The sequence below is a fragment of the Aythya fuligula genome, chromosome 7, assembly GCF_009819795.1.
Source record: "Aythya fuligula isolate bAytFul2 chromosome 7, bAytFul2.pri, whole genome shotgun sequence".
NCBI lineage: Eukaryota > Metazoa > Chordata > Aves > Anseriformes > Anatidae > Aythya > Aythya fuligula.
The window spans coordinates 9,622,346-9,639,917 of NC_045565.1; the positions used below are offsets into that span (position 1 = coordinate 9,622,346).

General features: G+C 39.4%; 1 protein-coding gene across 2 annotated transcripts in view; it reads left to right on the forward strand.

The window, feature by feature from the left end:
• Positions 1-17,572, forward strand: part of PARG (poly(ADP-ribose) glycohydrolase) — a 65,923-nt gene that overhangs the window by 3,096 nt on the left and 45,255 nt on the right. Inside the window, exons 3-7 of one of the 2 annotated variants that reach the window (XM_032191046.1) lie at positions 3,713-4,687; positions 7,996-8,179; positions 9,424-9,546; positions 10,020-10,103; positions 12,171-12,245. In XM_032191046.1, the coding sequence (XP_032046937.1) occupies positions 3,713-4,687; positions 7,996-8,179; positions 9,424-9,546; positions 10,020-10,103; positions 12,171-12,245 (1,441 nt within the window). Of the gene's footprint in view, positions 1-3,712; positions 4,688-7,992; positions 8,180-9,423; positions 9,547-10,019; positions 10,104-12,170; positions 12,246-17,572 lie in introns of both variants that reach the window. The other variant, XM_032191045.1, reaches the window with a different exon arrangement.

Sequence of the window (17,572 nt, forward strand, 5' to 3'; positions counted from 1 at the left end):
AGCATTTTTTCAGATTTTTATCTCATTTTAAGTTGCCAACATGTTTTGTCAATATCTTTAACCAGTCATTGATTGAGGTGGTTGCAGTAACGTAACATTAATTTTTCTTCATCAGAATTTTGGTGCAGGAACAAATGCATGGTGGGGATAAGGTAAATTGTAATATGAAAGCCTCTAACATCCAACTAATTTTTCTATGGGATAAGTTCCATTTTATCGTCTGTTATTCCAAGCCCCCTGTGTTTCTGGTGCTGTGTTTTTTTTTTGTTTTGTTTTGTTTTTTTTTCTCCTCTTCTGTAGTGATAAGGGTGTGAATGCTTTCTTTTTGTCCAGTGCTCTTCTAGAAGAGGTTCTGTTCATTTGTGAAGCAAATGAATGCCTTCAAGAATCCATTAAGATGTTCAGTTGCTGAATTTAGGATTGTGTGATACTTGTGTATTTCCCTGTTAATTGTAGATGGGGAAACTGGGCAATAACCAAAGTTTAACATGCTTAGTTTGCATATGAAATGTTTTAACAATATGTTCAGGAGAAGGTGTTGTTTGGAATGGTATGTTGACCAAGACTAGCCTTTTTTTTTTTTCTTTTTAATATTCCTATATCATCTTAATATTTCTCCTCATCAGTCAGCAGACACTAAGATTAGCACATAGGGGTGAAATGACTTGTCAGTGCCTTCCCGAGAAGTTTCAGCAGATCATATGAAGTTTAGTGCATTTTCCCTTGTAATTGTTAGGACATATTTGTTTCCATTCTTTGTATAAGACTTGGTGCAGGACAAAAAAAACTAACAGTTGATTTTATGTGTCTTTTATTGTTTTATCATAGAATCATAGAATCATAGAATATCCTGAGTTGGAAGGGACCCTTAAGGATCATCAAGTCCAACTCTTGACACCGCACAGGTCTACCCAAAAGTTCAGACCATATGCCTAAGTTCACAGTCCAATCTCTTCTTAAATTCAGACAGGCTCGGTGCAGTGACCACTTCCCTGGGGAGCCTGTTCCAGTGTGCAACCACCCTCTCTGTGAAGAACCCCCTCCTGGCGTCCAGCCTAAATTTCCCCTGCCTCAGCTTAACCCTGTTCCCGCGGGTCCTGTCACTAGTGTTAATGGAGAAAAGGTCTCCTGCCTCTTGACAACCCCTTACGAGGAAGTTGTAGACTGTGATGAGGTCCCCCCTCAGCCTCCTCTTCTCCAGGCTGAACAGGCCCAGTGACCTCAGCCGTTCCTCGTACGTCTTCCCCTCCAGGCCTTTCACCATCTTCGTAGCCCTCCTCTGGACACTCTCCAACAGTTTCATGTCCTTTTTATACTGTGGTGCCCAGAACTGCACACAGTACTCGAGGTGAGGCCGCACCAGCGCAGAGTAGAGCGGGACAATCACCTCCCTTGACCTACTAGCGATGCCGTGCTTGATGCACCCCAGGATACGATTGGCCCTCCTGGCTGCCAGGGCACACTGCTGGCTCATATTCAACTTGCTGTCTACCACGACCCCCAGATCCCTCTCTTCTAGGCTGCTCTCCAGCGTCTCATCGCCCAGTCTGTACATGCAGCCAGGGTTTCCCCGTCCCAGGTGCAGGACCCGGCACTTGCTCTTATTGAACTTCATGCGGTTGGTGATCGCCCAGCTCTCCAACCTGTCCAGATCCCTCTGCAAGGCCTTTACGCCCTCATTTGAGTCCACAACTCCTCCAAGTTTGGTGTCATCAGCAAACTTGCTCAAAATACCCTCTATTCCTACATCCAGATCGTTTATAAAAATATTGAAAAGTACCAGCCCTAAAATGGAGCCTTGAGGGACCCCACTGGTGACCGCCCGCCAGCCTGACGCAGCTCCATTTACCATAACCCTTTGGGCCCTGCCCGTTAGCCAATTGCTCACCCATCGTATGATGTTTTTATTTAGCTGTGTGGTGGACATTTTGTCCAGTAGGATCCTATGGGAAACCGTGTCAAAAGCCTTGCTGAAGTCCAAAAAAATCACATCAGCTGGTTTCCCTTGGTCCACCATACGGGTGATCTTATCATAAAAGGAAATCAGGTTAGTTAGGCAGGACCTACCCTTCACAAACCCATGCTGGCTGGGATCAATGACTGCTTTGTCCCCCAGGTGCGCCTCAATAAGTTCGAGAACCAACTTCTCCATGATTTTACCAGGCACTGACGTGAGACTGACAGGCCTGTAATTGCTAGGGTCTTCTTTCTGACCCTTCTTGAAAATCGGCACAACATTTGCCAGCTTCCAGTCTACCGGGACCTCTCCAAATTCCCAGGATCGTTGAAAAATAATTGATAGAGGTTCCGCGATGACATCCGCCAGCTCTTTCAGCACCCGGGGATGAATCCCATCCGGACCCATGGACTTGTAGGGATCCAGGTGGAGTAGCAAATCCCGCACACGTTCAGGGTCAGTTGGGAGTTTGTCATCCCCACCGTCCCGGTCCTCCAGCTCAGGGCACCCTGGGTCCCGAAGCCCATCATTGGCATTGAAGACAGAGGCAAAGAAGGCGTTAAGCGTCTCTGCTTTGCCTACGTCATCGTCTGTGAGGAGACCTTCCCTATCAAGGAGCGGCCCTATGTATTCTTTAGTTCTCCTTTTTCCATTTACATATCTAAAAAAACCCTTCTTATTTTCTCTCACAGACACAGCCAGCTTCAACTCTAGCTGTGCTTTGGCCACTCGAACTTTCTCCCTACAAACACGAACAGCATCCCTGTATTCTTTCCATGACGCCTGGCCCTCCTTCCAGTAGCGAAACACTCTCTGTTTCCGCCTAATCTCCATTAGAACATTCCTGGTTAGCCACGCCGGCCTCCTGCCCCGCCTGCCTGACTTGCGATATTTTGGAATTGCCTTATCTTGTGCTTCTAGGAGGCATCGCTTAAAGAGTGACCAGCACTGGTGGACATCGAGGCCTTCAAGAGCAGTTTCCCAGGGGACCTTACTGACTAGTTCCCTGAGCAGCCTGAAGTCCGCTTTCCCCATATCTAGGGATGAGGTTTTGGTGGCACTTTTCCTTCTGTCACCATAAATTTTGAACTCAACCACTTCATGGTCGCTATGACCGAGGCGGCCACCAATCACCACATCTCCCACCAGACCCTCTCTGTTTTCTAGCAACAGGTCTAGGAGGGTCTTTTCAGGTCTAAATATACCGTACTATTACAGATCTTCCAAAATCAGAATACAAAAGCAGAGGTTGCTTATAAGACTAAGGAAGGAATATGACACTGTTGAGATTGTGGGTTACTGTGTCCTGCTTTTATAACAGATGAATTTGTATCACTGAGGGAATAGCTACAAAATTCAGTTCTTACTCTTGCTCTATTTAGCTGATTAAAAATAAAGTTAAGGAGGATGATGACTTTGAACTTTTTATTTGGAGAAAATACTTAAAAAACAAACAAACAAAAAAGACTTAATACTGATTTGATTTGAAAACAAGTATAATGAATGACTGGAATAGATCACTAGGGTGAGCAACTGATTTATCATCCTTTAGATCCTTTACATGGAAATAGGCTATTACTGGAGTACATTCTTCATTTCAGTAAAACTTGTTGGTCCTGACAGTGCTCGCTTAGGGTGTAACGGGTGAAATTCTGTACTTCCTATTGTGTGCTTATAATGACTCCCTTAAAAAAAAAGAATACAGAAATTTCGCTTGGAAATAAGACATTAAATTTCTTTACTTCTCTTCCACAGTGACAATACTGAAGCAAGTACCAAGATGACTTCCATTAAAAAAGAAAACTTCTGTGAGCATGATGTGAAAAAGCTAGAGAATGTTTGCCAGCAAAATTATCAAAAAACATCTGTGGAAGTTGGTGCAAAGCACGTAAATTTGCCTCAGACAGGCAGCATGTATAACTGGGAGGCTGAGGACAAAGATCCAATCTCGGACAGAGAGCCTGTGAAGGTCGGGCAGTCCGGAGACCTCTTTAAAAACGCCAACATCGATCAGATGCACAAAACTGGCAAGCAGGTTCAAAGAGGCTGTGAAGAAAGCGGTGATGCTTGGACTCAGAGGAAGCTATCATCGGGCCGGTCTTTGAAAATGGGAAATACAAAACTTTCTTCAAAAGACACTGAGATAGATGGACAAGTGGCTTCGTGCAATTCGCAAAAGCCGAAGAGTTGCAACTCTGTCAATGTGGTCTGTTTAATGGGTGAGCAAGAAGAAGGGGATGTAGTTCCAGAGAGCCCACTTTCAGACGCTGGGTATGATGCTTGCGTACCTGATCTGGGGGGTCCTGGGAAACTGAGCAAATGTCCAAGTAGTTCAGGGGATTCACCTGCTTTTGAGAAAGAAAGTGAGCCAGAGTCACCAATGGATGTAGACAATTCTAAAAATAGCTGTCACGGCTCAGAGGCTGATGAAGAAACAAGTCCCTTTCTTGATGAGCGAGAGGAGAATAATATGTCCAAATCCATAAGCAAGTCTTTTAGAATTCAGTATGGGGATGCTGAACTGGAGTCAAGGAAGTCACGATTTTCTGCCAAGGGTTGTGAAGGCTTTGAGGGAATAGATAACTCCCTCAAAGAGGACGATCTGCATACAAAATCACCTGGGATCGCTCCTGCTACATCATCAGAATGCAAAGGTGCAAAACCAAGTGTGAAGAAAGACTCCAAAATCACCTCTCACTTCATGAGGATACCTAAAACTGAGGAAAAAAGGTAGTGTTTTGTCTGCCTCTTCATCCATCTGATTCACATTGAAAATTTCTCTATTGATAAACTTCAGAGGCTTGTGTAAAGAGTATTGCAAAACGTATTTTAAGACATAAAGACTGCTTTGATGCTGGCTTGAAGTAATTTATTTATAAAGGGACTACTTTTTTTTTTTTTTTTTTTAAAGGATACCTTTGCCCAGTGCAATTTTCTTTAAAATCATTAGAGATTTGTTAAAACTGGGAATTAATGATACTGTAGGAGGGTGATTTTCTTTATTGAAGAAGTGATTTAAGATCATGAGATTTGATGCTGGAAAACAGCTGGTGGTACAGGATTGCTTTACAAGCATGGTTCTAGCATTCATTATTTCATTTATAACATTTAGGGAAACTGACGTATTATAGTTTTACTTTAGTTTTTATCTCTGCTGTCAAACTACTGAATCAATTTTGTTGAAGCAGCAGTGCTCCCGATGCTCTGATTTAGATGGACATGAAAAATTTCATTTTTGAAAGAAGTTGTAAAGATGTGGTTGTTTTTTGGTCTTTCTAATCTGGTGGAGAGGAGGACTAGTGACTAGATACTACATCAACAGAAGCCTGAACATGACCCAGGACTCTGTATGCTAGATGTTCCATAAGGACTAAAGGATAACCTCTGTCCTGAAGAGCTTAGGTTCGAGAGGGAGCTGAGAAAGTGAATAAACAGCAAAAGAGAAAGTGGAAACGAGGACAGTGTGTGTTGGTGCCAAAAGCAATTGTCTCAGTAAGCTGTCTCCTCTGAAGTCCCAAGGTAGGGCAAGAAGGTGGCTTTGCACCTCTTTGTTGGGAGCTTCTTCCAGACATGAGTAGCTGCAGAACCCGTTCTTTCCAAGGAATTGAGCCAGAGGGTGCTGGAGGGTAGCTGCCTGTTGGGAGGAGCTTGTGTTTGGTAAATCTTGGGAGATGAGTAGGCTGGGGGTGGACTTGGAAAACAAAAAGCAGAAGTTTTCTAGAAAGTTGGATGGAAAACTTTCTAAAAGTATGGAAAAGGTGGTCATAATGTTCAAAGTGGGAGTGGGGGTAATTAGTGAATATTCTTTTCACTAAATTAAGTAGTGGCTTTTGTAACAAAGCAGCAGAGGTTGAGAGAGGCAGGCCTGCAGTTGTCTGTGTAGGCACATAGTATGTTGCCATAATTGCATGTTTAAGAAGGGAAACTGACAGTTTTTGCTGTATGGGTAGATGGAAATCCTAATAGTGCTTTACAGAATAATTACTGGGTAGGGGACGAGGCTGTGGAGATGTTCTGAGTCTAAGCAAGATGTGAAGGTTATAAACCCCAGTGCCCTGCAGGGTAGTGGTGTGGTCTGTAGTGCTTAGAAGGCAATTAAAAAATACTAAAGCTTTCCTCTGAGTCTTCATTAGACTAGTTCTACAGCGGAGAACTTAACTTGGGGAGGAAGAAGCAGAAGTGTATGGAACAGGTATCAGTAACGGGTAACTCTGCCAGAGTCGCTGTTTGGCTGTCAGATAATGCACAGCAGGCCCCTACCAAGCATGGTGGGGCTGTGCCAGTTTGCAAGTGATGAGGTCGGAGCATTATCTGTGCCTGAAGGTGCTGGCTTATGCAGGGACACAGCGAACAGGTTGGACAGCATCTTTATCCAAGGGTGGAGCAAGTTTGCTAAGGGGAATTTAGGGGTGTAAACAGGACCTCAAAGTGTAGGCTTTCATCTTGTTTCGCATTTTGCTCTGTGAGCTTTTGGTTTTGCATGAGAAACATCTGGTTTCACATCAAATATACAGCTATGGAGAATTCAGATCTCTAGGAATGGTCATAGCTGCAGTGCAGAGGCTCTTAGCTGGTCTGGCCAAACTAGGTGGTTGTGATCCAGGGGGGAGAGGAGTAGGAAGGTCTGCTGAGAACAGCGTAGGGGCAGCGTAGAGAAATGCAAGCTGGGCAGACATGCAGTTAGCACGGTCAGTGCAACATGCTGAGTGACACTGCATGTTGTGTGATGGGGGTGTTTGTGCTGGGGGAAGGGAACCAAGTTTGTAACGGACTGGCATTTCTCTTCTTGTTAATTTCCAAGTAATATTTGTCTCCTGTGTCAGTTTACAAGGCTGCTAAACTTGGAACGCATTTAACGCAACAGTAATCTAAAAGCAGCCTTCTCCAGAAATAAGGTGTAAGTTAAGAGGGTTTCCCTGTAGTTATATTTTCTGATATCACAGCAAAACATGGGGAAAAAAGAGTTTTTTTTTTTTTTTTTTAACAAATCGTGTGGATTATATGCTTAGCTCCACAAACTTTTTTTCCTGTTTGAATCTTCTTTAAAGGAAAATTAGTGCACCCATTGCAAATGTTCCATGCTATTCGAGCAGAATTGGTAGAGGTTTCATTTTTGTCTTAGGAAAAAAAAAAAAAAAGGAAGCTAAAAACAACAACAAACCGAAAAGAAACACCAACAGAAGAAACTGGCACATTCTCTCTTATGGTATAAAATTTTTGATGCATTTCACAGCTTCTCAAGAGCATTACTGCATCAAATGCTCAATCAATATGATTATATTGATAAACTTGTATCCAAGTTTTATTTCTGTCATAGAATAGATTTAGTTCTGTTACTGGGCAAAAAAGGTCTGCTTTCTCTGTATCTGTGTGTAACGAGAGTCTCTTTTTTTGTTGGTACAGAGTTGGTTTGTTGGGCATTTGCATGTTTTGTATGGGGGTTTCAGCAGATTCAGGTTTTCTTCAGCAAAATGTCTTGGATCCGTGGAAATACCTATGATTGTTGAAGATGCTTTGTTCACCTGTGTTAGGTTACTTTTAAATTTAAACACTTATTGCAAATATAGTTGGCATGACAAACACAACCCTGGTGAGAAAAGGTGATAGAGTAGGTACTAGTTTAAAGGAGTATGTGCATCTGTGCATGCACGCATCTGTATTCTTGAGAAGAGTCTATAGAAGAGATTCTGGCAAATGCTGACCTGTCTTCTGTGCCTGGTGAGGTCTTTGCTAAGGAACAAGATAATGATCGAGCACGTGGTTAAACAGAGCCTGTTGGGAAAGAGCATGGCTCTTCAGAGGAAAAAACTGCCTTGCTAACCTCCTGCAGTTCAGTGAAGGTGCCTGTAGAGAAGAGCGTTTTGATGGGCACTGTGTACGTGGATGTGTCAGGGAGGAGGCTGTTAGTGGTAGGTGTTTTCCCAAGACTAATGTTTAACCTGGGCTCACAGCAAAGACTAGCAAATAAACTGGCTTGTTTATAAATGTAGGCTGAAGTGAAAATAAAATGTTTCAATGTATTTCTGTTTTAACAGCAGGAAAGAAAAGTGTGAATTCAAACCCCAGAGGCCAGGACGGAAGACTCCTAAATATATGCCACCTCCTCTTCCAACTAATAAGAAGTGGTTTGGGACACCAATTGAAGAGATGAGAAGAATGCCCATGTGTGGGGCCCGTCTTCCTCACCTGAGACCCTCAGCAAATCATACAGTAACCATCAGAGTAAGATACTTATGTGCTGAAATCAAATTTCATAAAGAGTTGGTCAATAATGTGAAATGCCATATGTTAGTCTCGCAGTAGTAGCAGGTTTTGGGAATCTTTCTTTGCCATTCCTTGTGGGACAACTGACTTTCCTGAAAATTGACTTTTTGATGCATAAAATTAGGGTATTGGGATTCTAAAGAAATGTAATTTGGGCTTTACTGCCTCTAGACTATTAGGGACAAATATTTGTCTTTTGCGTAGGAGCATGTGTCTGATTTGAGAACTGTGGGAGTTTAAATATGTCTGCAAGTAAAATTTATACTTCAAAACTTTTACGTTATATTTTAATTTTAATGCAATTCTGGTTTTGGTTTGGGATATACAAAAGGTTCAAAGTGTTCAAGATATGAAGAGAGAAAGAAAAGACAAATTGCTAGCAATTTTATCACTGTATTTTAGGCCAAATCTGACATATATGCCTTACTACTTTGGAGTAATATGCAAATTATTTTTTAACATAAAATGTGACCAGTAACCTGTAAGGTTATGGGTGAATCCTAAACAAAAGAAAAGCACATGAGGTTTGAATGCAAATAATGAGAAAATCAGTGCTGCCAGAAAGATGTACAGCAGATTAGATCTTCAACATCCCATCACTTATTTTTACATTTCTGATACTCTGTGGAATATACTTGAAATATTACTACATCTGTAATGATTTATCATTCTTTTCAGTCTCAGATTAAAGAATGGAATTTCTATACATGGCAATGGTTACATTTGGAACTCTATTTTAAGTATTTGGAAAATATTTGCATGAAACTGTATAGATGCTTAAATTTATAAATGAGGAAGTCTTCAGCTGATGTTTGGGACATAAAAATAGTGTCATGTATAACCTTTATTTCACTATGCATCAAGAGATCAAATGATAGTTTTTTCACCAAGTTTAAGACTTGAGGGGATCTTCAAGATTCTATAGTTTTTACCTCTAGTCTGAAAGGAGATACTGAATATTTCCCACTCATTTGTCACTGCACGTACATCTTTGGCTTTGAGCTGTGTCTAACGTTACTGTGGATTTAAAAGAGTGAAAGATGGATTTTTCTAACCAAATAACTTGTAGCTTTCCCTATTCCAAAAGAGGTAGTTATAGATGAGCTTTTTCTTAACTAAATTTCTGATCTTTATTTTTTCCATTAAAAAAAAAAAAGAAAGTAGACCCTAAGTGTTTTCTTTTTCCTCCTTCTTTGTTTTAGGTAGATCTTCTGAGGGAAGGAGAGGTGCCTAAACCTTTCCCAACTCACTACAAAGATTTGTGGGACAACAAACACGTTAAAATGCCGTGCTCAGAACAAAATTTATACCCTGTAGAGGATGAGGTAAGACAAAATACTTACAGGAGTGCAGTAAAATAAAACTGACTTACATATAGATAAGTTTTCAGTGTACTGTGTTTTCATACATACTTGGTTATCAAGCTGTGTATGGAAACTGTAAGATCTAGTAGATGAGCAGCTGGTCTGAAAAAACTGAATTCTGGATTGTGATGTTTCAAACAAAGGGGAAGACTTTTTCTTTTAGTTGTTTTACCTAACCCTCTATGTGATTATGTGATGGTGTATGTTACATGTTTAGTGTTTTTTTTTTTTTTTTTTTTTTTTTTTGGACACCAACAAATATGAATGAAAGTGATACAGAGGTATTGTGCAGGTACTCAAAATATTTTGTTTATTTTAAAGAAATTCACAAAGTAACCTTTAAAATTTTGTGGCAAGGAAGTTAGTTATTACTAAATATATCATTCTGTTTTGAATAACTTCATCTGACTTTATTTTGGGCTTTTGTTTTAAAGAATGGAGACAGAACTGCTGGAAGTCGATGGGAACTAATCCAAACTGCCTTACTTAACAAATTTACATGCTCCCACGATTTGAAGGTAAGTTTATTGGTTTGAAATCAGGTCTATATACATAAACGTATAGAAGTACTTTCAGTCTTTCTGTGTACTGTTGTCAAGAAGTCTGGTTCAGTCCTATATATTTGTTATTAAAAATAAATGAATAAACAATCTCTGCTGTTCAAGGCATTTCGTAATGAATTCTACAAATTCAAAGGTGGAAGTTGGGAAACGTTTTGATTTTCTCCCTGTGATCACTTCTGGTACCTTAGATTTTTATTAAATAACAGCTTTGCTGTACTGCTGCTCTGAATATAATAGCTGCTGAACAGCATTATCAAGGTCGTGTGTTTAATTCTCTTAAATGAGGTGTGTGGTGTTAGCTTATTGTCTGTTTTTTTAAACTCAATTATAAAAAGATTATCACACTGTTTTTGGAACTTCAGTGTATAATCTATTTCCTTCCCAATTAGGACTCTGGTTAATTAAAAGAATTAAACTGAAGGTTTAAAAATAGTACTTTCGGTTGTTTGGAATCTATAGTCTTCCTCTACCTTTTTTTCACGTCTTCTGATATAGTTCTATTTTGAAGAACTCTGCAGGTTATTTGATGCTTGAAAAACAGCTGCTCAGAGTGCTAGGCAGCACACGCATTGAATAAATAATGCCACCAGTAATTTTAATCAGAAATTATTCAGCAGTCAGTTACAAAGAAATTACTTTATTGTGGAAGCTACAAAGACCTTCATGATAAAAACGTCCTTTGTAAATGGCAAGGACGTCACGAAAACTGGGTTGTGATGAAGCTGCTCTCGGTTCCTGTTAGATTCTCTGTTGGCTTGTCATTTCTTAGATCGTGGGATGGAGCATAAATATCCCTGTTAGCTCTGCAGTTCCCTATGCAGATGCAGAAAGAATTCTAAATTTTCATCTGTCTAATGAACTGTTAAACCTTGCTGAAGTCTTTATACTGACATCTGCTGTCAATATCAGATGCTCATACATGACTCTTAAACCTTGGTATTTTGCTGTATCACGTTTAATCAGGGAAAAAGATTTTTATTACTGTGTTAAAGAGGCGATTCTATCTGAGAGTTTCTATGGCTTGCTTGATGTGTTTTCTTGTTACCATACTGCTTAGAACAAAGTCCTGTATATGCAATGTGCTTGCATACAATGTCTAGGAAAAAAGTTCAGGTTCTTAAGTGTTCCCACTGAATTTCTTAGCTCTTGTTAAAACAAATTCTACTCCATAAATCTATACAAAGCTGTCCAGAGGTAGCTACTGCTTTGTTGATAAATATAGCATGCAGGCTTCTTCTATAGCCAGGAAGGTAGGGTGATGCACAGAAAAGTGAGTTTGAAAAAATAACTGTTCACAACAGCATGCTCAATTCTAGTTGCTGCAAAAATCTTCAAGTTTTGGAGACTACTGCTCTGTTGATAAATCTTATTGTTCTTGTTGGCTCTTCCATCAGGAATTAATGTATTTTAATTTGTAGCAGCTTAGAATTGCTATTAGTGTTTTTTTTTTCTTTTTTTTTTTTTCCTAAAATTAACATTATTCAGATTATCCCTGAAAGGCAAAGAAGACTATAGAAAAGCTGCAGATTCACTTTAGATAACTTCTGTCCCCCAGCAACTTGTGAAACTTACTTTTGTTAATTTTGTTTTTATTTGACTTTTTTTTTTTTTTCCTGTGAGCTTTTTAAAGGCTGAAGGGTCTAGTTGATTTTGTTATGGTTCTGATTCTGTAGTCTGCTAAACTGGTAAAAATTCTGCTAGACTGCAGGGGGATGCTTTTTCTACCTCTATAAAGAAAGCAAGTTCTGGGCAGGGTGGAATGTTTATATTGTGTGTTGTAGGCAGATGCAGGTGTACCATGGAGCACTACCGACTCTAGTGTGCTCAATGCTGGACCTAAAATACGGGGTTCAGTATCATGCAGAGCTGCACCATATTAATACAGTTGCATGGATTTAGGTAGGCTCTGTGACAGGTTGTATCCACTAGATGGTACTATTCCTTCAAAAAGGAAATTAATAAAATTATTTTTCTTTTGTTAACTGAATGTCTCTGCTTTATTTTGTTGTGCTCTTTCCGCAGGAGGCCATACTGAGATACAACGTTGCTTATGCCAAGAAATGGGACTTCACAGCACTTACTGACTTCTGTGACAAGGTAAACCAAGTCGCTTGAAAATGGGAAGAAAGGCAAAATGTAAATGACTTTTGTCTTTGTGTCATAGTACTTCTGGCTTCCTTTCCCTTTTCAAGAGTAAAGGTATTGCAGTCATTTATGGGGATAGTTACTTGCCAGATAACTCAGTTAAAATTATAATTAGACTTTATAAACTAGATTCATTTTAAATCATAAGAAGCTGATTTGAGTGCATTGTAACTACTAAGGTTACTGAAGGTAAGGTGAGCAATGCGTTTTTTTTATGGAAACTGTGCTTATTTATCGTTTGTTTTGACTTTTCCAGTGTCATGGTTTATTGTTTTTAAAATGTTGCTTTGTACTTCCTTAAACAACTTTAATGCTGTATTACAGTGATGTTTATATAGACCGTGCTTTGGTGGTCTAGTGTATGCTGGGATGATTAATTTAAACTGTGAAGACTCTTGAAAGGTTGCAGTGGTTTGTATCATTTTGTATTAGCTTCTCAGAAAAGAATGGAATAGAAAAATGAGTAGTAGGTGACAAATGCAGGTTGGGCTACTTTTAATATATATCCTGACTGATGGTAAGAAACTAGGCTAGTTAATACAGTACGGGAGATGAAAATGAGATGTAATAGAGAGCATATTATTTTTTTGCAACTCAGAAGTTGTGTGTACCTGTGCTTGTTTTTTGGGTAAGGGGTTGCTAAGTTGAGTTAAGGTTCAGTAGAAATTAAATTTGATTTGAAGTGGATTTGTTAGTTACATATGTTTAAAACAGATGTCTGCTCTGTTCATGTGATCAGAGGACTGTTCTTTGGTTGCCTCTTTCCGTTGCTGTTAGGGACTGCTATTTTACAGGAGTTTTGTTTTGCATGCAATGCAATGTTACTGCTGAGAGAAGGTAGCTACAGAAATGCTGGTGGTATCTCTCACTATCTGTTGGGCATCAAATCTTTCACCAAGAGTGAAAAGGCAATTTCTGTCACCTGGGAATGATGATTTACTTCTGGGACTCCCCGATGAAGGGAGAAAATCAGTTTAAAAACATGTATTTTAGACTAACTTGAAGAACATGCAGCACTACGTTAAACGAGTAACAGTGAAGCACTATAGAATAGTGGCCCCTTAAGTATATACGTAGGAGCAAAATCCTAGCCTGGCTTTGTTTGTGGAATATATTGAGTTCAGTGAAGGGAATGTGTGGAGGGGAAACATGCAGAAAGATGCTTAAAATTGCTATTATCAACAGAAGTGGGAGCTCTTCAAGCTTTGTAAATCAATGAGGCGTCTGCTTTCAAAGCATTTACAGTCTGCTTATCTGAGCAGCTTCTCAGTGAGAAGGTGAGATCCTCTCTGGAAATGCCCTGAATACAGTAGCTGTAGTGGAGTGTACCTTTTGGAGCTCTTGTATTTGGGAGCTAATGATTAAGGGCTTACCATTGGCTGTGTGTTTTCTTGTTTATCCCATGGTTTTGAGGGAATAGGGAAAGCATTTCAGGTGATATTTGCTTGCCAGAAGTTGAATAGTTTGCTTGAAAAGAAAGCTGGCTCAAGTAATCAGGCAAAGGGTGGAGCAGCCCAATAGAGAGCTGTGGGAAATAGTCACAAATATGTATTAAAAGAAAAAGATAAGACAGTCCTTGAGCCTCAGACATCTGTGCTCCTGGGCACTGTCAACTCCTAATACGTTCTTAACCAAGAATTCTGAGGTCTGATTTAGAAGGGAACTGGTTCCACAAATCTAATGGTGTGTATTTCAGTGCCTCATTTGGGCCATTGTGTTGAGATAGTACTTTAATAGGCCTGTGTTTGAGGAATTATAAAGCCTCATTTGATACTGTATATTCCAATTCTGGGCACAGCTCACCTCATCTATTAATCCGTTAAAGTTTTCGTATCAATGGGTTTCTCTTACTTTGTGTTTCATACTTTAAGTAGCTTCCTTCCAAGTTACACAGACAAAATAGGTGATCTTTTGAAAACCTACCTGTGAGTTTCAAATAAATTTTCATCTAATAGTAATTACCAATTTCTTGGACTTGTTTTTCTGTAAGATGAAACACTTTCAACTTTCTCAAGCAATAGGAAATCAATGCTGTGTATGTTTTCTGCTGTGTAGGTGTGGGTCATATTTTTTCCACTGTCTGGTACTAAGATGCATGTTCACTACCAAAAAACAAATTGACATGAGTAGACATCTTTGTCGTCCTGTGCTATATAGAGACACTTACTTTTGAATCTGTCACATTGAATTAGTAAAAGAGTGATTTTTGTCTCCTGAAGTGGACTTTTCTGTCTTGCTGAAGTTTTCTTTTTTAATGGTCAGACTTGTTGGGTGGCTTGGTGGAGGCTTCCAGGAAAGCCTGGTGGTTTTATGCAGACTGTATGGCTTTACTTGGTCCCTGTGCCATTGCTTGCTCTATAGGGCTGACCGCAATACTGATGGTTCTTGGATGGCAACAGGAGTTCAGTGGTGCATTAAAGCAGATGAAGAAATGTATATGCAATAAAATAAGTGCCCCTCTCCCTCACCATCCTTTATACTTGCAGTGCAGTTCCTGGCATCCAGAGGTTACCCCAGCATGTGGTGTAGAGCTGAGCATCTTTGTCTTTTCCTAATACTTAGTTTGCAAGGTACGCCCCTTACGGCTGTGGACAGTATGCTAATGGCAGTCTTCCAAAGGTAGCTCATTTCTTAGACCTGTAACTCAAACGCAACATTAAGGATATTTTCCTCCTCTTAAGATTCTCTACCATACTCGGTCTTCTGTGTAGCTGTGAACAAAAGTCTGTAGAATAAAATGTAATATAACGAGCTCATTCGGGGAGACAAGTTTCACAGGTCAATTCAACTTCGTCACATAAAGCCAACAAGTTAATTGCTTTGGAATACCCAAGCAGCACCAGGCTAAAGCTTTGTTTTATTTTATAGTACTGTTTTACAGAAAGAGCTGTTATTTGGGAGAAAAAAATAAAGTCAGGTATCAGCACAGTAATGGTTACTTTTGATGTGTTTCTGGCTGGGTATGTTTATGAAGTTCATTGTCCTTTTTCACCAAGCTTTATCCCAAAAGTTTGTGTCTATTTACAGTCTTCAGGCATAAATGGAAAACTAGGCATTTTGACATTGTAGGCATAAATTTATCAGCAACAGCCAGACTGGATTTTGTGACATATTTTGCTTCTTTGTGTTTCAAATCTTGGATTTAAAATATAATAGAAGTCTTTCTGTATTCTTCTCAACACAAAAACAAACTAAGAAAAATGAAACATGCATACATACCGTGACAAATAGAGGTGGACCAGTCCTACAAAGCTTCGTCAGAAGAGGGAGCCCTCACACTATTTTCAAAAAACTTCAATGCCAGTCAATGTTTGAAAGTAAAATTCCTATTTGTACAGTGAAGTAAATTTGGGGGCTTGGTGCTGTTTTTTCTGTTGTTGTTTCTTTTAAAAAGTTCACGGTACCCATCAGTAATGTACGTAAAGCTCTTGGTGGCTTATTTGCTTCAGACATCTGACAGGTTTGTTGTCCTCTGTGGAATTTCCGCACAGTCATATTGATTTGTTCTTCCGTCTGTTTGTTAATATTGGCAAACAGGCTTAGGATTTATTCAAGTTATTACTTACTGGGTGAGAATTATTAGTGCTAACATTTTTCATCTTACTTGCAAAATTCTTGTCATTTGAAAGTCATCCTTGCATTATTTTCCCAGAAGTTAACTAGAGACCAGAGAAGAAAGTACAGAAGGCAATCAGAAAAGGGAACATGAGGAAGCTACTGTGGATTCAGCTGTCTTGAGACCCACACCAGTGTGCATGTGGATGAGCTTTGTTTACATGAATGATGATAGCACGTAATACATGGACAGTCTTGCAATCTACACTGCTATGTACTATAGTAGGTTATTTTGTGTTTGTTTGTTTTTGTTTTCCCTTGTAGATTGGCCCTTCCGCTTCCAGGCAAGTCCAAACACCTCTGTTCTTTCCAGAGTGCAGGAAATAAGTCATCGTTCAGGACTGAAGCTTTATACTTACCTCTAGCAGTAGCGCCTTTATTTAAAGGGAAAAAGACTGTTTATCATTTAAGATGATCACGTGGCCTGCTGCTTTAGTTTGGGCTTGTTGTACTGGACATTCTTTATTATTGCATTGTTCTAAAGTCTCTTAGTGCATAGGCATAATTCTTATTAAGGCTGTTTTATGAGTTCTTCCTCTTAAGGCTTACATTTGTTCTGTTCTTTCAGGAACAGGAAAGTGTTTTTAAACCTGAAAGTTACATGACCTTGTATACATGGTACCTAAATTCCTGAATAGGTGATCTTTTAATAAATAAATAAATCCGTTTTAGTTGTGTAGTGTACGAGAACTTAAGTCTGTAGCACTTAACATTGTGAAGCTTCAGGAACTTAATGATATGGAACCACTGTCATCATTAAAATCTGAGCTGTTCTTAGATGAACCTGTCTGTGAACAGCCTCATGTTTTGTTTTTGTCCTTTGCACTAGAACTGCATGAAATTGAATTATTGGGTCATACCTGAAACTTGGGAGATTTAGCAGCAATACTTAATAACAAATCTACTGGAAAATATGCAGGAAAGGCACTTAAAGTTTCGAAAAGGAACTCTTTATGCAATGAAGCAACAATGGGAGCTTTTATTGCCTACATTGTTTAATTTCAGACTTCTAAAGTCCTTTGAAACCTGGAGGATAACTATGGCACTTGCATCTTAGTTTTAGTGTCAGAAAACAAAGGAGTATTCTTTATAATTTTACCTTGCAAGCTATCTAAGTTATAGGTTCTTCTCATATGAGTTCTGTGAGTTACTGAAAAAATGTCATACTATCTCTTACAGATGTTCACCTTGAATCTGTAACTATTTTTGTTTGTCTGGACTCCTTGAGCTTGATCCTATTAGTGAAAAGCTTATACCTGGGAAATGGAGAAGATAAAATGAGAGGAGTCAGGAATGGATTAAGGATATGTAATAGCTTCCATATGAGGAACATTGAAATAGTCTAGGAATCTTATTTTTCGTCTTAGTTGAGAGAGAGGTGAGGAATAGATATGACAGTGGTGTCCTAAAGGAATATAACAGTCAAGAAGAAATGACCATTTATTCCTCTAGTACAACAGTTAAGGGACACTGCACAAATATTCCTATTAGGTGTGGATTTCAAAAATGAACAAAAGGAATTACCTAATTAAATAATGCATAAAAAGCTGTGGAACTCCTTTTCTCAGGGGGAGTTGAACATGCTAAGGGTTTACATCAGGTTTTGAAAGGACTTGCACAGATCCCTGGTACAGAGATCCTGTTAACGTATACACAGATACTGT